Raw genomic sequence first — 19,933 nt, 5'->3', positions numbered from 1 at the left:
ATAGCAACGAAGACCCAATGCAGCCAAAAATAAATAAATAAAAATATTTTTTAAAAAACTAGGCCACATGGCTTAAGAACCTGACCTTATAGGGAAACAAGGGGCAGGATACAATATTTACCAGGTGCAATGCTCACAATACGCAATGAGAAGAGTACCATTATTAGCCCAATTTTACACATGAGGAAATGGAGTTTCAGCATGGTTAAGTGGCTGGCCCAAGGTCACATGCTGATAAAGGAAAACAACACGTGAACATGAACCTGTGTGATGCCAAAATCACTACCGTAGAACCACTACTTAAGCCTCATCCAGTCTTTTGACCTTGAGTCTCCTACTGTCAGCTACAAGCTTGTGACTTGTGGGGGACTGAAAGATGCCCACCTGGATGGTTCTGGGTCAAAAATGTAGTCATCTAGGCTTGGGAAAAACCTGGTCCTGTTTAACATGCCTTGGAATTCTTCTGTTCTACCAGCCTCTGTAGAGACCCAGCTCTGGAGAATAGAGTCCATTATTTTAAAGCCACAAAGCACATCATGGGGATTTATCCCAAAGAAAATAATTTAACATAAGGAAATAGCTGTATGTGCAAAGATGTACTATCTCTGGATTATAGCAGGGGGAGAGTGCAAAATTCCATGTAAATATCTAACCACAGGGAATGGGTAAGTATATTAGGATACTCATGGGAACACTATGCAACCAAGAACACCAGTTACCATGAAAGCTCTCGAGCAGCATGGAATGGCACTCATTCACTGTGTCACAATGATCAGAAAGCACATATGCTGGGGAATGAGGGCTAGAAAAATCAACCGATCTCATTGGTTAGGCTATGGGTGTTATTTATTAAACGCACTCATCAGTATTTGTACATTTTTCACAAAGCAACAAATTCTCTTTTTTCAGGTCTAAAGGCAAAGCCTTGACCCCTTCCCCTGACAACACACACCCCCTAGGGTCAGAAATAATATTTATTTGGATCAAGAATTTTGTGGCCTGTTAAAATGAAAATCTGCTTGCAGGTGTAAATCATTGATTGGGTCATTATTTGATCTCTCTTCAAAGAGACAGTGTAAAAGAGATGGAGGCCAGAACAGCTACATTTTGATTAAGTGGGTTCTAGACTAGCCAAAGAGGCCTAGAATGCTGCCCAAGGAAGGCAGGCCCTGGGAAGCTTCAAATGGCTGTGAGAGCACTGGCTTTGCCCAGCATCTTGAAGACTGGAGAGAAAAGGCCAAGGACTTACAACTTGACATTTGGCGGGTGGGAAAGGCTTTGGAAGATCAGATGCCCTTGTCTCACATTTTCACAAGCTCTCAGGGAGGAAACTGTGTTTGTTTCCAGGAGTTTCCCCAGTAGCGCTCAATAAATATATTTTAAATTAATCAATGAATATGATCTTCATCCCCCATCTACTTTTTACAGAAGCTATACATTTCCCCATTTTACAGTCGAGCCAACAGATGCCTGCAGAATGTAAGTGACTGCTGAAGAGCACAGAGGGAGTGTGTTGCAGAGGCAGGCCTAGCACCCAGGACTCTTGATTCTACAGGTCTGACTTCCGTTGTCCCTGTCTGGCCGGAGGTATGACTGGAAAGGCTCCTTTCCCTTGTTCTCTGGAGCTTAGAGGAGATGGGGACACTTGGGATCTTGCTTCCAATTTTGGCAAGGGCCAAAAAGTGAATTGCTTATAGGTCCCAGTACTGGGAGGCCCTGGGTTAAAAACACTGAGAACTGTCTTTGACCACTCACAGACCAAGGCACCCACCCATCCCTCCACAACCATTTGACATCGTGGTTTAGAGCTTAGACTTTGAGGTTAGCCATATCTGAGTTTGAGTTCTGACTCATTAGGTTAGCTACTGTGTCCTTGGTAAGTTCCTCAGCCTCTCTGAGCTTCAGTTTCCTTACCTGTAAAATGAGGCCATTAAGGGTTTCTACTTCAGAGAGTTGTTTTGAGAATCCAGTGTAACAATGTAGGTAAAAAATTTTTTTAGTAAGTGTAAGCAGCCACAGTAACATCTGCATTATTCATTGAAAAATCATTTCTCCTGTGCTTCCTGGGTGTCAGGCATGGAGCTGGGCACACAGAGGTCAGACAATGCAGGTCCTGTCTTAGGAGATTCAGGGTCAAGTTGAGGAAAAAGAAAAGGGGTGCTTTGATGGTGCAAGCGTAGGATATCATGGGAGCACAGAAGAGGAGCATCTAATTCAACCAGAGGAAGGCTTCCTGGAGGAGGTGACACTGGAGATGCATCTTGGCAGCTGAGAGGGGGTTAGTGATGCACGCCAGACCAGAACAGCTCATGGGCATTGTCGTAAAGAGACCAACCCACATGCTGACATCACAAAATCACAGAAATGCATATAAGTTCTCAAAGTACCCACAGTGACAGCCACAAATGTAGGCATCCAAATGGAGACACAGATATACACAGAAAGAGACATACCAAGAGACACAGGGACAAACAGAAGGGACATACGCATAGACTCATAAGCAGGTCTCAGGAGAACTCATTCAGAAACAACACACACTCACTAACCTACACATGACTCCCACTGAGGTTTAGAGGCCATTCGAAGCTTTGGCCCTGAGATCAAACCCAGACTGTTCTTTCTTTTTTTCTCTGCTCAGCTCACAGCCTAGAGCAGTGCTGGCAGGTTTCAGATGCCAGCAGTTCTTTATAAATCCTTGCCCCCCTGACAGATCAGAGGCACCCATGGCAGGTGACAGGTTGTTGGAGGGGGTTGGGTGAGAGAGGGGGCTGGAAAGAGATCTACTGTGGGTTGTGCACAGCCTGGGTCCCAGCTTTCCCTGGGGAGTGGTAGGGGGACAGGAGTGTCAAAGATCTAGCAGGCTATATGACACTTCCAGCAATAAAAGAAGAGATAAGAAATGCTTGTCCTTGAAGATGCCAAGGGCAGTATGATTCTTGTCAACTGTGAGTATCCTGGCGAGGGAGGAGAGGACAGGGCAGCCACTGATAATAAAGTAAACAATGGGTGCCTGGCTGTGCTGACTGCAGCAGGATGGATTCAGGCTGAGCGGAAAGAAGGGCTTTCTCACTGAGAGGGTTGTTAAACACTGTGACGTGTAGCTAGAGAGCTTCCTTCTTTGTTCATAAAGACCAGAAGAGCACCTGTCTCTCTGGGTTAGAGCTGCCTGCCGGGAGGCAGTGGGGTGAACCAAGTGACTTTAATAAATGACCCCTTTCCCCCACTTTCTGGGCCCAGAAGCCCAAACGAGAATTAAGCCATATCCCAAGCAACCACACGACTGAAGACTCTTTGTTGCTGACGTTGGAGACTATATTTACTTTCAACTCTCGTTTCTATGTCTGTAATTTGCTGATTGTATTTAGGCTGCAGGGAACAAATATTAAATTTGATAAGGCCTGCTGCCACTGAGGCAGGACCATCTGTCTCGGTGATTTATGTGCCAACAAGTAACTGAGACAAGAGCATTCCAATGAGAGGGCAGCAAATCCCAGGGTCTGTGTATAAACAAAGAGAAAAGAGAAAGCAAAGCTAACATTCAGATGAAGTAATATTCTAAGTGTTGTTCTCACCATCTCTTTGAAACATCCGCCCTCAGAGTTCTTAGGAGACTGACATAAGAGTTTCGGGAAACATAGAAGAAGATGATGTGGACAAGCTGATAAGGGCTCTGGCTGGTGTCACTTCCCCCTAATATTAACAACTGGCTCCATGCTGCTGCAGTTTTATCAATGTGGAGTATTTGGGGGTCACCTAAGGTCAGACTGAACCTGAAGGTGACACTCCTGTAGACAAGAGAAGCAGTCTCTTCCCCCCTCTTTTGGGGCCAAATAAAGTTCAGTGGCTCAAAAGCCACTGAAGTCTAAATAAGTAAAAAGAGTCTTCAAAGTTTTTCTTTTTTTTTTTAGGCTTTCTCAAGTTTTTTTTTTTTTTAAGAAATTGATACATTATATAAGCATTTTCTAAAAGCGAAAAAATTGTGAAGTACAGTAAAGTTTTCATAAAATTTATTTCAAAGTTAATAGTCCTCACATTCTTGATTGAACAAGAAATCTACCCATCTTAGCCTAGCCAACTCCTATGCATCTGTCAAGGCCCCATTCAAATACCCTCTCCTCTACGAAGCTGTCATGATCACTGGCTCAGTTAGTCACTCCTTCTTCCCAGAGTTCCTTGTATCTACTTCCAAGCAGTAGTATTTAACACATGGTATAAAAATATTTTATTTAGATTTCTCTCTCCTCCATTGGGTTTCACAATCCTTGGAGCCAGCGGTGATGGCTTGAAAATAATAATCAATTTAGCATCATGATTGTAAATGCCCAGACTATGGAGTGAAAGAGACTTGGTTTCAAATCCTGACTCTGTCACTAACTAGCTGAGAGACCCTAGAGAAAGTTACTTAACCTCTTTGAGCCTCAAGTTCCTCATCTGTAGAATGGGGATTAAAATACCTACATTATAAGTTGTATGGTTATGTGAATTATATCTCAATAAAACTATTACAAAAAAAACTTACCCTAAAGGGCTGTTGTAGGGATTAAATGAGATAACAAATAGATAACTTCTGCACACAGCCAGGCATGTATTAAGCAGTCAATAAATGGTTGTTATTATTGTTAATCCTCCTCATCGTAACCATTGCCTCTATACTCTGACAGCCTAACCCAGGTCTGGCACATGGTAGGGTTCAATAATCATTTGCTGAGTAAATCAGACAAACAGACTTGGAGTGTCTCATATTCCCGGCCAAAAGTACTCAGCTGATTAATTATATCTCTGGAAAACATTCATATGAACCTCCTGAGGATTAAATGGAATCTGAAATTTTGGAGCCCACGAGATGAATAACATTACACAAGGGAGAGTCGTAAATTAGTAGTCAGATCCCTAATTATTAATTCCCTGCATCATTTTTGGACTGTCTGTTTGTGGTTAAAAGGTTATAATGATGTTCCTGCTGGGAAAATAAGACTCTGAATTATATTAGAGGTGAAAAGTTTTCCGTTTCGTGACCATCTAAACCTAAGTGGCCGCAAAGAAACAGATGGAAGAATTAAGTACTCCACCCTCACCCCCAGAGTGGATGCTATTGCCCCAAGGAAGGAAAATAAACCCCAGAAAGATTTTTTTGTCTCTGTTGTCAGACAAATTTCAGTCTGTAGCATCTTTAGAGCTGGAAAGGCCATTGAATATCATCTAGTCCAATGGGTTTCAAATATTTTTAAGACATGGAACTCTTTTTTAAAAAGAGATTTTAATGGGCAAGTCTAACATGTTAATAAAACTGGGGCAGCTTTTAATAAAATTTGGAGTGGAGGGAGAAAAAGCCCTACACACGGAGGTTTCCCACTCTCCTCCCGGCAACGGCAGCCACCAAGATGGCCCTGCAGAACCTTGAGTGCTGTGCATATACAAAACTGAAGAAGATAGATCTCTGAAAAGTTACTTAGAGTTTGTTAAGATGACATGAACTGAAAGCTAACAAACAGAAGTTCTAGACACTGGATAAACAAATGTACTTCCTGCAACCTTCTGAATGATGACATAACTGAGAGAGGTATTATGGTGATTATGGTATGGTGAAAAGAGCAAGGCGCCATAAATCCTCTAAGGGCACAAGCTTGCCTTCTACCATTTCTGTTGACCAGATGCAGAGCATCTCCTAGAGGGGGATATTGCTAAGGGCTCTGTGCATGGTAAGGAGCTGCCCCGGTGCAGCCACAGCTCACACACATCGGCCTCTTGCCCTTTCTCACCCGTGAGTGAAAACCTTGCAAAGGGTGCCCTGCTCTACCCCTGGGTGGCCTACCTTGGGCTGGAAGACGCGATTCTCCTTCCCAAGGTGGTCCACGATTCCAAAGATGCACAGGGGCCCAGCGAAGCCCAGCAGGTCAGCCAAGATGCGGAAAGTGCTGCTGAGGACCAGGCGCCTCCCGAAGGCATGGCAGAGGGCCTGCCAGATGGCCCGGGCACCCTGTGTGCTTTGGATGTCCTTCCGCTGTCCAGAGAGACCCATGGCCAGGTCAGAGTGGTTGAGGGCCCATTCACAGCAGGGCCCAGCCTCCCAGGGAGCTCCTGGCTCCTGCTGCCTGGGGAAACCCAGTGGCATCTGCTGCAAAAAGGTGAACTCTAGGAAGAAATTATGGAACCACCAAGTGTGTGGTTGTGTGGGTCCATACGGGGACCCAACATGGTCCAGATGGGGAAACTGAGGCCAGATGATGGATCAAGGTCACACAGCTGGTCAGGGACTACGTGGTGAGCACAGCACTGTAATGAGGGAGTAACATATGCCAGTCCAGTGCCACTGTGTCTGCCTCAGTGTCTCCCCTTGATGCTAGGGCAGAAGCAGCGAAGGAGCCCTGGACTGGGAGTCAGGTAACCGGCTCTACTACCTACCAGCTGTGGGCCAGCTCTGGTGAGGTCACAGCCTTTCTCAGGGCCTCAGTTTCCTCATCAGTGATTTGGAGAGATGTCTGCCTGGCCCAAATCATAGAGTTATTGTAAGGATCAGGCTACTAATGACCCTGCTTTCCAAATGGGTGAAAATTCCCACCTTTACAGTCACTGGGCTCCAAAAGGAAGAGCACAGGGCATGGGAAATCAGTACGTCCCTTCAGGGCCTCAGTTTCCCCACATGGACAATGAAAGTGTTAGACCAGATGAGCTAAACTGTGAGGGCCATTCCAGCTGTGACTGTCCTATGAGTCTTTGGTCTTGGACTTGTCCCTGGTTCACTGTGTGACTTAGGGCAAGCCTCTTCCTCTCACTGGGACTCAGTTTCCCCACTTTCCCATCCAGGGTTTGACCTGATACTTTCTGATGTCCCCATCTGTGACTCTAAACCAGAGGGCAGGGAATGGATGGTGTGGCCATGCCCCCACTGACCGCCTGGGCATCGAAGGCCTCGCAGAGCCGCTGGTAGTTGGTGAGGGCCCTCATGGCAATGGGCAGCTTCCCAATGGCTCGGAGATCAATGGGCTTCTTGTGGGCAGTCTTGATGAAGGCGTTCATCCACCAGTAGGTGCCTTTGGACAGCAGGTTCACAAAGGGCTGCAGGAAGCGCACCCCCAGGTCCTGCAGGTCCTCTGGGGGCTTCACTTCCCTCGGCATCTTGAAGAAGATGTATCTCTGTGGGGCACACGGGTCACTGGGGATGGGTAAGTGCAACTTCCCAACTTCCCACCACCCTCCATTCTGCCTCAGCAAAAGATCTGGGTTTGTGACATCCCACCCTTGACCTCTAATAGATGGGGCCATCGTTTGACTATTCCCAGGACCCAGGAAAAGGATCCCACAACTCCTCTTGGCTACCAGTGAAAGGGCCTCCTGACTCATAACTCTTCATCGAGGGCCACTCTGAATCCCCTGGGGTGGGTTGGGTTGGGGAGAAGCAGGAATCTCCCATATACCATCTTCTCCTACAATTCTGAAGATGCCTTTGTGTTTCATGTAGGGTTTACAGAATGTGGAGCCATGCAGACCTGGGTTTGAATCCTGCCTCCTCCGCTTACTAGCAAGGCATCTTTGGACACATCTCATCTAAAGTGTATCCTCATCTAAAAAGGGGATGATGTGAGGGTCAGTGGAGGTAGGGAATATAAAAGCCTCTATAGCCTGCAAATCACCAACTAAAGCAGAGGAGTCAGAGAATGCAGATTAAAGTAGCACTTTATGCTCATCAGACTGGTGCAAATTAGAAATGGCTATAGCCCCCCTTGCTGGTTGGAGAAAGGGAAAGCGCTTTCTGATTCACTGCTGGTAGGTTACAGCATTTCTGGAAGGTAATCTGCAGCATCAATTAACATTTAAAATACACAGACCCTTTGAACCAGTAACTCCACTCCTTGGATTCTCTCCCATAGAAATAAAAGCAGCAATACAGAAAGCTACTGGTGTGTTGAATATGCCATTATTTATGAAGGTAAAAAGTTGGCAACAAAGTGAATGCCCATCAATAGGGTAATGGCTGAATAAATTATGGCTCATCCACACGATGGAATATTATGCAGCCATTAAGGAAGCTAAATTAACCATATCAGACTTGGAGGGAGTCACAGGGCATATCTGTTAGATGAGAAAAGCAAACTGTGAAAAACTATGTATAATACGATCCCATTTTCATAAAACTAATATTGAAAGAAAAAAACAATACTTATATGTGTTGAGAAGAAATTCTTAACAGATACAAGTATGTGGTTACTTGTATTATTGTATGTGTTACTTATATTTTATATTAATAAAAGCAAAGAATGGAAGGACACATACTAGGTTGTTAATCTGGGTTACCTGGGGAGAGAACGTTTGGGGGAGGGGAGGGTATGAATCTCAGAGAGGGAAAGGGGGCAAGCAAAAATGATAAAAAACAAAAGACATGTATGCAGCCACATTTACCACATTTACTCATTCATGTGTAACTATATGAATACATTAAAATAAGCCTCCCTGACCTAAAAAAAAAAAAAAAAAAATCAAACAAACTCAGAGAAGCCAGTACCTGAAGCTTTTATTTCCTCTCTATGGGATTAAACCCAGACTCCTACAGCCTCAGCTGTCACTTCCTCTCCCCCTGGGAGCCTGGGGTAGAGGGCAGCTAGGCCGGATGGAATGTTCCTCCTGAAACTTTTCCCACTGGCCTCAACTCTCCTTTTGGCAGCAGGTAAAAGAAGCTGACTCCTTCTAGGGTTTGGCTAAGAAGAGGGTGGGGACCCACACCCAGGCGCAGGACACGGGTCAGAAGCCCTGTCCTGGCCCAGGTGTGTCCTCAGGTGGGTGGCAGCCCAGGAGTAGCCTGCTTACCCTCACCCTGATGACGTTGACCTCCACGAGGAGTAGCATCCCATAGAGGATCACCAGCAGCCCCGTGAGGCAGAAGCGCAGCTGCGAGAAGCCGATGGCGTGGTCATAGAACTTGACAAACTTGATAGTCTTGGTGATGAAGGCCAAGGTCCAGTAGACTAGCAGGGCTGCCGAGGCGAGACAAGAGAGCACGGAGGATGTGTGTGCACATATTCATGTGTGTGTGTGCAACTGTGTGGAAGAGGACAGAAAATAAGTGTGTCAGGGAAGAGGTGTGTGTGTGGACAAGCAAGTGTTATGGGTGTGAGTATGCACATTTCTGAGTAAAGGGGTGTCCGTGTGTGTGAATATATGAGTGTGTAATTTTGAGATGGTTGTGCATACATTAAAACATTAATGATAGGCATGTTCAAAAATAATAATCATCTTATAAGTCAAGGTGGTCAGCCAAATTTCCCTTTACAATAAATAAGAAGAAAAGTAGTGGAATTATTTCTTAAATTTAACTAAGTTATAGGCACCATACCAAATAACCACTTTAAACATATTTATCTCATTTATTTCTTATATTAGCCTTGTGAAGGAAGTCCTGCCTCATGCTCAGTTTAACAGACAAAGGAATCGAGGCTCAGAAAGGTTTGGTAACTGATCTAAGGTCACACAGCCATTAAGTGAACTAGCCTAGTGCCAGAGCCTGTGCATGTAGGCTCCACCCTACAATGGCTTCCTTGCGGAATTCCCAAGCTGGGAAGATCTTAAAGGTCCTTCAATCTAGCCCTTTCATTTAACAGATGAGGAACCTGAGGCCCAGAGAGAGGAGGTGACATGCCCAAGCTCACTGCACGTTAGTGACAGACAGAGGGTGAGGGCCTAGGTCCCTGGCGCCCAAGTCCAGAGTCCACTATGGCATGATGATGCTCCTCAGGGAGCCTGGGGAGTGGGAGATACAAAAAAATGAGTCACAGTCCTGAGAGGCAGTGTGTATAGTGGTTAGAGCTGGGCCTGCAGCCAGATACTCCTGGGCACAGATCCTCTGACTTAATAGCTATGTGACCTTGGGTAAGTCATTTAACCCATCTAGGCTTCAGTTTCTTCATCCATAAACGGGAATAATAATAGTACTACCTCAAAAGTTGTCATGAGCATTTATCACAGTGAGCCTGGCACACAGTGGGTACTCTTTGGATATCAGCTGTTAATATATTTGTTATTTCCAGATTTCAGACCTTGGACCATAAACATCAGGAGCCATCTGTGGATTCTATCCTGTCAATTCCCACCTACCCCCATCCAAATCCACCAATAAACCACAGTCAGCTGGTGACAACAAAAGACAGCAGTAACTAAGTCCCCCTTTAGGGGGTGCTTTAGCACAGGCAGTCCTTCCCCAGTTACCCCCTAGAGTCATATACTCTGTGATATATGATATATATGATCTTATATATGATATAAGGTCAGCCTAAATGCCTAGAGCTCCTCTCTAGAGGAATCACAGAGAGGGAAGGAGACTGTCACCCTGCCTTCATCCCTAGGTGGGCCAGGACATAAATGCCAGGGCATCTCTTGGGGACAAAAGCTGGGGTCTGTCCCAACCTGGCTCTGGGCTGGGAACTAGGTTGAGACATTGAACTGGGGAGGGACAAATGCCACCTGAGTGAGAGCATTAGGATAGAGGGCAGGAGCATCCGCTTCTGGTCCCAGCCCTCAAGACTGGGATGATGTCCCTCAGCTGGTCAGGTCTCCAGGTCACAAGGAATCCCCTAGCTGGGGGACATCCCCCTGCATCCACACCTATACTCTCCCAACAGACTCTATCCCAGGCACCAGAACCTCTTTAGACCTTCGTGAGGGTTCCTCCTGGGGCCAAGACTTGAAAATATGTCTCAGATTGGTCTTGCCTCTAACACGTAACAGATATGGTTTGATTTGATCTTTCTAAGAACCCTATGCCTTAGGCAGGGACTTATTATTCCTGTTCAGATGGGGAAACTGAGGCTCAGAGAGCCTGAGTGTCTTGTCCAAGGTCACACAGGGAGTTAGTTGAGGACCCAGGACTAAGCCCAGGGGTTATTTCCACAGTCCCATCCTTCAGTGCTGAGCCCTCAGCCTGTTGCCAGACACAGCAGCATTCGGTAAAAGCTTAGTGCATGTCTGAAAGAACAGGAGAAAGGAAAGAAAGTAGTAAAACACAGGAGCTGCTGGTGAGTTTTAAACTCTGAATTCCCATTACCTCTGCTTCTTCCCTCCCTTTCCTCTCCCTCACCCCCACATCCTACCTATTACCAAATTCTATTTTACCTCCTACTTATCTTGAACCATTCACTTCTGTCCATCTGGGTGGCCACCTGGATCAGGTCACCATCATGTCTCCCCTGGACCACCTTAAGAGCTTTCTCATGGTTTCCCCAATTCCCCTCTTGCCCTCCTCCAATCTAGCCTCCGTAGAGCAATAAATTTAATCTAATATGATCTCAACACACCCATGTTCATAGCAGCATTATTTGTAATAGCCAAAAGTTGGAAGCAACCCAACTGCCCATTGATGGATGAATGGATAAACAAAACATGGTGTGTGTGTGTGTGAGAGAGTGTGTGTACACACACACACACACACACACACACACACACACACACACAATGGAATATCATTCAGCCTCAAAAAGGAAGAACATTCTGACACGTGCTACCACATGGGTGAAACCTGAGAATATAATAAGTTAAATGAACCAGTCACAAATGGACAAAATAGTGTATGATTCCACTTATACGAGGTGACTAATGTAGTCAGATTCATAGAGACAGAAAGTATTATCGAATGATGGTTTCGAGGGGTTGAGGGGAGTTATTGTTTAATGGGTACAGTTATTGTTTAATGGGAAGATGAAAGAGTTTTGGAGATGGATGGTAGTGATAGTTACCCAACAACGTGAATGTATTGAGTGCCACTGAACTGTACACTTAAAAGCGGTTAAAATGGTAAGTTTTATGTTATGCATATGTTAACACATACACACACACATCCCAATCCTCAATGGCTTACCATCGCCCTTGGGATAAAGAATAACGCCTGTAGTGTGGCTTTCAAGGTCTTGCCCCACCTGCCACTCCAGTCTTCAAAGTTCAGCTCCCTTCTGCTCTCTGCATTTCAGCTGCTGTCTTTTGCCCAGACTTCCTAATGTGCTTTGCATCTTCTGCCTCTGGGCCTTTGCACATGCTGCTCCTTCCGCCTGAAGCATTCCCCTGTCCCTTCTCACAGTTAGTTCCTACCTATCCTTCAGTTCTCAGCTCAAACATGACTTTCTCACAGAACACCTTATGATCTCACCTGGGTCCAGGAACAAGGTTACCTTCGTGGGACAATGTAAGCCGCATCATGGGTCACCTTTCTGCAGGACTCCAGACCTGTGACCAGACAGTAGCTTCCTCAAAGGGCCAGCTATTCCCCTAATACCCACTGCCCTGCAGCTCATGGGGTGCATCCTCTTCCTTTTTCCCTGTTCTAGAATTTCTGGCTTTGTGGAGAGCAAAGCTCTACCAAAGGGGGGAGTTAGTCTTTGTTCCTTGGAGAAGGACTGGTCCATCCATGGGTGGTCATTTGTGCTTTGCAGAGAGAACATTATGCACTTTCTGGAGAATGAGAAAATGAACTCGCTAGATGCCCAGACAGGGTGTGTCCAGGGGCACTGGTCAGCCAGGCCTCGTGGTTAATGAGAGGTCTCTGTGCGTGAGGAGCTGCTTCAGACACTGGCGTGGGAAGCTCTCCGAAGTTTGTATTTAACACCTCTCCACCTGCTGCCCCCTAGTCCCCCAACCACACTCACTTGGGGGCCCCTGGGGTGGGGGCATCACCTGGATGATCCTGATGGAGCCAGCTCCCACCGTACACAGGAAGGTAGACCTGTGATTAGCTTGGGAAACATCCTCTGCCCAGTCATGACACCGTGCTGTCTCTGGCTTAGCACAGAGAGTTCCAGACTCCAGATGTCAATTAGATGCTATGATTCCTAAAAATCATAGTCTGACTTAATGACACACGGTCTGACCACAGCCTAACAGTCAGATGTACAGCCCCGGCCTTAGACATGCAGATTGAGCCCCACACAGAGGCAGATCTGTGTATTTATACCTCTGGCCTAAGCACAGTCTGAGGATCCTTAAACACAGTCTCAGCCTTTTTAAGAGCCTGCTTGGGTGCCAGACTCCTGGGATCTAAACCTGGCTCTGAGGACTTCCCTGGTGGTCCCGTGGTTAAGAATCCACCTTCCAATGCAGGGGATGCAGGTTCGATCCCTGGTCAGGGAATTAAGTTCCCACATGCCGTGGGGCAACTAAGCCCGTGCACCACAACTGGAGGGCCCGCGCACCACAACTATGGAGCCCGTATGCCACAACTAGAAAAAAGCCCGCGTGCCGCAATGAAGAGCCCACATGCCACAATGAAAGATCCCGCATGCCACAACTAAGACCCAGTGCAGCCAAATAAATAAATTAATTAAAAAACAAAAAACAAAAAACTTGGCTCTGGCCCTTGACTAGCTGGGGAGACTAGTGCAAACCACTTAACTTCTGAGCCTCAGTCTCCTGATCTATAAAAGGGAAATAATAATGGTACCTACCTCACAGAGTTGTAAGGATTAAATGAGTTAATATATGTAAAATGCTTAGGATCGTGCCCGACACATAGCAGGTGCTAAATGAGTGTTCACTGTTATTATCTGTAACCTCTCTGAGTTTCAGTGTTCACATCTGTAAAATGGGGATAGCAACAGTACAAGAGGGAGAGTGTGGGGGTTAAGTGAGATAATGCATGGAGGAAGCTTAGCATTGAGCCTGGCACACAGTACACACTCAGTAAATGTCAACAGCCATCACCGTTGTTTCTGACTGGGACCCCGGCCACAAGGTGTCAGAAGGTCTAAGCAGGCCCTCCTAAATGTTGGCAAACCACAGGCTCTGGTCCTGGGGCCCTTCTCTTTCCTCCAGGTTACCTCATTTGGGCTCAAGATGTCACCTATAAAGCCGTGACTATCTTAGACCTCCTCTGGAATGCCCAACTTGTTTATCTAACTGACCACCTGACACTTGAGCTGGCTGTTTCAAACTCAACTGTGGCCTAAACACCCCAACTCCTGCTCCTTTGCCATGTCAGTTACTAATACCACTGTTCACCCATGTACGCTGGCCCAAAGCCTAGGAGTCTTCCTTGTTCCTCTCCTGGCCCCTGACCTCATCTCCTACCATTCTTCCCTGTGCTCATTTGCCTCCGACCATACTAGCCTCTTTGCCAAGTTTGTTCCTATCAGAAGGCCTTTGCCTTTGCTGTGCCATTTGCATGGAAACATCTACCCCCAAATATCTGCATGCGCACTCTTATCAGAGACCTCCTCTGAGCATCCTATACAGACAACAACACGGCCTTCACTCTCTACCCCTTACCCAGCTCTATGCTCTTCATAGCATCATCACTACTTATTTGTTTGTTTGTCTGTTTACTGTCTTTGCTTGTACGTCTCCTCCACCAGACTGGAAGCTCCACAATGGCAAGAATTTTTCTTCTCTACTTCTGAACCTCTAGCACTTAGAACAGTGCCTGGCACATAAGTCCTCAGCAAACATTATCTGAAGGAACAAATGGAAGTACCTATCCCTCCCCGTTTCCCACTCTTCCCCTTTCCCTACCAATCAGCAGCTTGGGGAAGTTGGAGGTCTCAATGTTGTGATAGTAGATCACAGAGGTGACAGCAGCCATGAACGCCATCCCGGCCGGCATGTACAGGTGGAGATGGTGGGACTCGGTCACCCTGAGATAAGGGAAAGAGAGACAGAGAGAGAGAGAGAGAGGGAGAGAGAGAGAAAATGTAGATAAGCTACGTCGTACCCTAACAGAGTAGCCCAGGCCTCGTGCTTAGGGCACAGCACACAGTGGGGCCTCCAGAACACACATACCATACAGTTCCATACCATATGCTGGCAGCTCTGCCCAGCCCATACCCCAAACACGCCTGTTAACTAAGGGGCCCAGTCGTTCACACAGAGATGCTATGAGAGCTTGGTGTTTAGGCTTTGAAATTCATGGCCTTCTCTCTCTGGGTTCACGCTTACTGAGCCTTGCCGATCCTTCCATTCTTCCTTAGTGAGATGGCTGCTTCATCTCCTCCTCATCTGCACCCCCAACTGCTGACACACCGCTTTTGGCTGCAGTTATCTCTCGCCTAGACTACTGCAATCACTCCTAAGTGCTGTTTCTACCTCCAGCCTCTCCCTGCTTCCATCCTGCCCTCAAGTTCTCACCTAAAAGTGCTGTGCTGATTACATCTCTTCTCTTCCAAACTGCCTACAAAATTCAACCCAAACACTCAGCCTGGCATGTGAAGCCTTCCTGCAGATGCCCCCAGTTTACACATCTCAGCCTCCAGCACTCCCACGTTTTTCATGCTTCATCCCCGCTGCACTGCTGCACTGCTCCCACCCTGCCTGCTTCCCCTTCTCAAGACTCCCCACTGGCCCTCCCTCTCTGGAACTCCTCTGCCTGTCAGAACCCTAGTCATCCTTCCAGATTCTGCTCAGAAGTCCCCTCAACCATGAAGCTTGCCCAACTCTGCCTTCCTTTATCCTCCCATAGTACTTACTTGCAACGTTATTTCATTTATTCTCTTAAGGAGTCACTAAAGGTCTATGGAGCTTTCTCATGCATGTGCCTTGCACTGTGAATACAAAGATGAATAAAATGCAGATTCCAACTCTGAGGCCTTTCTGACTTAGGGCGGAGACAGTTTACAAATAGATATAGATGTTAACATACAGTATGATCTGTGCTGTGGCAGAGGTGTGAAGAGTATGCTGTGAGGCCCAGCGGCAAGGTGGGCATTGGACGAAGGCCCTTAGGAATGAGGCTAGAGAGAGAGAGGGACCTGGATGCCAGGCTGAGGACTTAGGACCTTGTAAACAACTGGGAACCAAGGAAAGATCTTAAGCAAGAGTGATTTTTTTCCCTCCAAGAAGGTAACCGCAGCAGCTGGGAGAGACTGGGCATATCCACTCTAATAGGCTCTAGGATTATTTCACCAGGTCTTGGTGTCCAGATCTGGGTCTCCTCCACCCTGCTGCACTGAGAGCAGGGCCTGGTTCTCACTGTCCAGTGCCTGGCACAGAGAGCCTGGCACACAGATGTTGGGTAAACAGTTGCTGGATTTATTAGCAAATGAAACGATATTGGCTCATGGAATGCAGCTGAGCTGGGGTCTCCCTGGGCCTTTTAGGAAGCACCCTTGAGTAGATCCACTCTCCTGGGTCCTCTGAGAGTCACTCACCCATCAGACAGGATGCCCTCCGCGATCTCACACACCAGGACGAAAAGCAGCATGAAGGTCAGGATCCAGCGCAGGTTGTGCCCAGGGAAGTGGAGCCATGTGCTGTGGTGGATGTGCACCTTGGAGCTCTGACTGCCCCATCCTACAACGAGAGACAGGAAGAGGTGGGAAGCCTGGTTCACCTGGAGGAGGTTTCGTGAACCCCAGGAGGGTGCTTAGGCATTGGGTCCATGGTGGGGATGAGGAGTGTACCCATGGCAATGCCCCAGTCTGGTACACATGAACTAAATGTCTTTGCGTGAAACCCCGGACCCACAGAGGCCCACACGTGCAGGTACCCATTTTATATGCTGACTTCTTGTGTGACAAATAGCCACATAAACAAACCGTTTGGTTGAGAGCAACAGTGTAAATGCTGGTACAATTTTTGATACACATGTGAGCTTAAGCTTCCTTCCTATTTCTAGTTGTCTTTGTCAACAACTAGCAACTTTTTGCTTCTGCAGCATCCTCCTCTTTTAAATTTTGTAGCAGTTTTTCCTTTCTTCTCAAAAGCTGTATATGAATCTTAAGATTTGCCTTTTTTCTTAATTAGAGCAAATTAACACATTTTGGGGGAGGCAGGGAACACTCTGTGCGTTGACAGAGCTAGCTAGCTTGAGAAATTCGAGGTCTTGGAGAGACATAAAGAGGACCCTGGGAAAGAGGCACACACGACTGTCTGGGCGGTGACGCCCAACTCTGCAGAGGGCTTTCAAACAGGGGCGCTGGTGGCCTCCGTCCGGGTCGCTGCTAAGTCGGATCGGCTCTGCCCCGAGCCCAAGAAATTGCGCTCCGGAGACGCGCGCGCCGCGGTGGGGTTAGCTGGGGAAGCGGAGCCTCTTCTTCATCTGGGCGAGTGGAACCCCAGAATTGCCGGAGGGTACTGAACACTGTCAGGCTTAGCCCCTGGGAAGCACCTCCACCCAGCCTCTGAGGCGAAGGCTGCACTCCTCCCTGGGCCCAGCTGAGGCTGACGAGAAGGGTGCCTTGGGGGAGGGGTGGCCCGGCTCCCTACACAGCGCCTCTGAGGTTACAGCCCGACCTATCCAGCATGTACAGAGACCCCTGCTTTCCCCTTTCTCCACCCCAGCTCTGGCCCTGCGGTGGCAAAACTTGGGGGTCCCCTGGGTCAGGAGATTCCGTTGTGATGCGTGCGGTTTCAGGGACACCCCGGGAGTGAGGGCTGTGCGGGTGTGCGAGCGCCGGCACCGCGGGGCATATCACAGAGCGGGGGACCCCAAGAGGGAGGCGAGCGGCGGTCGCCTGGCCGCAAGGGGACGCGGAGCGCTGCGGCGCGCAGCGCCTCCTCCTCCTCCTCCCTCCCGACCTTCGTCCTCCCCTCCTCCGCTGCTCGCCCCGCGCGCTCACCGATGAAGAGGATGGGGAAGGTGATGAAGAGAAGGAAGACGTGCGGCACCACGTTGAGCGCGTCCACGAAGCAACCGTTGTTGAGGACGCCCTGGTCCACCCGGTAGGCTGCCGAGTGGTTCTCGCTGCCGCAGAAGGCCAGGGGCATGGCGGCGCGGGCTCGGGCTCGGGCTCCAACTGCGGCTGGCTCCACGCGCCTCCCGCGCTCTGTCCCCTGTAGCTCCGCCGCCCGGCCCGGCCGTCAGGCCCCAGCCCCCACCCCGCGGGCCCCGCCCCGTCGGCGCTCCGGCTCTCCGGCTCTCCCACCCCGCCCCGCTCTTCTACCTGCGGGGCCTGGGGGGCGGCGGGGAGCCCGACCCGCCGGGACGCGCTCGGGCCGAGTTCCAACTGTGGAGGCCCGCACGACGCGCTGGGGGCCGCCTTGTGAGTGCCCCTCTGCGCGCGTGCGCTGGGGAAGCGGGGAAGACAGGCTGGGTGGGTGGGCATGCTCGAGTCTGGATGAGAGGGTGAGGGGTGCAGAAGAGAGGAGGAGGGTCCTCGCGGCTCCGGAGTGGGCGCGGTCGGAGTCTCGAGTGTGACCTCCCTGCCCGGGGTCTGAGGTGTGAGCTCACCTGGGCCTGGCTCTCGTGGGTATAGTTAGAGCGGAGGGTCCTGGCGGGGCAGTGTGGGACAAGCCCCACCCCATATGAATAGGAAAAGCATTCAAAAACGTTACCTAGGGGGGAGCTTCGAAGGTTTTCGAAAGTGGTTCCAGGCGGGGGACGTTCATAGGTGCTTTACAGCGTATCCCTCGCTTTCACAAACGGAATCTTCTAATACTCCTGCTAAGTACAGGTTAATTGCTCCCATTTTTCTGATGAGGAAACTAAGGCTCTGGGAGGTTACATGACTGACCCAAGGTCTCACTGCCAACAAGTAGAGAAGCATAACTTGAACTCAGCTCATCGAATTTCAACCCGCACTCCCCAGCCCCCATCTACCTCAGGCATGTGTCTGTTACATTATTGAAACCTCCAGTGACTGGCAAGTGAATGGATAGAATAGATCATGGCCCAAGGTTGAAAAAGCGGTGCTTGTGGAATTGTATCCAGTGGAAGCAATGGAAGGCAGCCAAGAGGGGTGGAAAGAGATAATGTCACCCTAGGCTGTATCCTTAACCTGACACAGACAGACTTAAGGAGTTCAAGAACCTGGTGAAAATCGTAAGACAATATTATGCCTTCCTATACTTTTTGTAGAGATTCTCACAGGTCTGTGACCAAAAAAGTTTACATCCTATGAAGAAAGAAGACAAAAGGGTATTTGGGATTAAATTTTAGAAAAATTTCTGAGTTAGGGATATGGAGCATAAATGCATCTTTTCTCAGGAGGAGCTAGAGGGTCATCAAGGAAGCTCTCTTCAGCCCTTTTCCCTATGAGCTTCTCTGAGCCTGTTCTGAGGCTGCTTTGAGGCTCGAAGCCTTTACAAGGCGCTGTCAGGCAAGGACTCAGCTTTGCCTTAGGACTTGAGAGAGGCCAGGGCAGAACCAGGAACCAGAACAGAGGGCAGGTGGGGCTGAGTGAAGGACTTGGGGAGGGCAGGAGCTCAGGGTTCAAAGTCCTCAGACAGTCTCCGACTTTTTGGGTATCTCTCTGAGGGCAAAAGATGTTTCCTGCGGTATCAGCCAAAATAGTGAAAACTTGGTGGCTGTAAATGCCCCGTACTGGTGGCAGGAGTTAATTAATCTGGGTGAATGCAGCCACTGAAAAAGTGATTGCTGAGTCTATGTAGTCAAGTGGGAAAAGCTTATGAGACAATGTCAGGTGAAAAAGGAAGAAACAAAATTGTGTGTTTCCTTTGATTACAGCCATATTAAATATGTATGTTTGAATGCAAGCCCGCAGGGGAAGCTCAGACTTGGAAATGGCTGTTACGTTAGGGTGGTGGGTAGTATACATTAGCTACAGTTGCTATGTTTATAATTATTGTTATTACCATTCTCTTTCTGTAAGAATGAAGCAAATGAGATTCAAAGAGATGAGATGGGGAATTCCCTGATGGTCCAGTGGTTAGGGCTCTGCACTTTCACTGCTGCCGAGGGCACAGGTTTGATCCCTGGTTGAGGAACTAAGATCCCACAAGCCTCGAAGCATGGCAAAAAAAACAAAACAAAGCAAACTAAACAAACAAAGAGATGAGATGATGTTCCCTTGGCCACCTAACAAAATTGCTTTTAGGTTTTTGTTATCGGCTCGAAGTTTTTTTTTTCAAACTTTCTGTTGGCATTTTGTTTTTGTAGTTATAATTTTAGTTTTTCACACTTTCAGCAGTGCTGTTTTTCCTTTCAGTGGTATATATATATATATTTAAAGTCCTCAGTCCTGGATCCACCACTACTAGTTGTGTCATGTAGGACAAGTTACCATTCTGT

At 48.0% G+C, this 19,933-nt stretch overlaps 1 protein-coding gene across 3 annotated transcripts in view; it reads right to left on the bottom strand.

Annotated features, from left to right (window-relative positions):
- ABCC8 (ATP binding cassette subfamily C member 8) overlaps positions 1-17,751 on the bottom strand; it is a 73,036-nt gene extending 55,285 nt beyond the window's left edge. For 2 of the 3 annotated variants that reach the window (XM_059068684.2, XM_059068685.2), the window contains exons 1-6: positions 17,523-17,751; positions 16,113-16,254; positions 14,482-14,603; positions 8,803-8,969; positions 6,892-7,134; positions 5,813-6,001 (exon numbers count right to left, since the gene is read on the bottom strand). In XM_059068684.2, coding sequence (XP_058924667.1) covers positions 5,813-6,001; positions 6,892-7,134; positions 8,803-8,969; positions 14,482-14,603; positions 16,113-16,254; positions 17,523-17,670 — 1,011 coding nt within the window. In that variant the 5' untranslated portion in view covers positions 17,671-17,751. The remainder of the gene's footprint in view (positions 1-5,812; positions 6,002-6,891; positions 7,135-8,802; positions 8,970-14,481; positions 14,604-16,112; positions 16,255-17,522) is intronic. The other variant, XM_067038132.1, reaches the window with a different exon arrangement.
- Positions 17,752-19,933: the final 2,182 nt, after the last annotated feature.

This window comes from Kogia breviceps, chromosome 7, assembly GCF_026419965.1.
Source record: "Kogia breviceps isolate mKogBre1 chromosome 7, mKogBre1 haplotype 1, whole genome shotgun sequence".
Taxonomy (NCBI): Eukaryota; Metazoa; Chordata; class Mammalia; order Artiodactyla; family Physeteridae; genus Kogia; species Kogia breviceps.
Note: the sequence above shows the minus strand (reverse complement) of the source record. Positions and strands in the feature narration are given on the sequence as shown.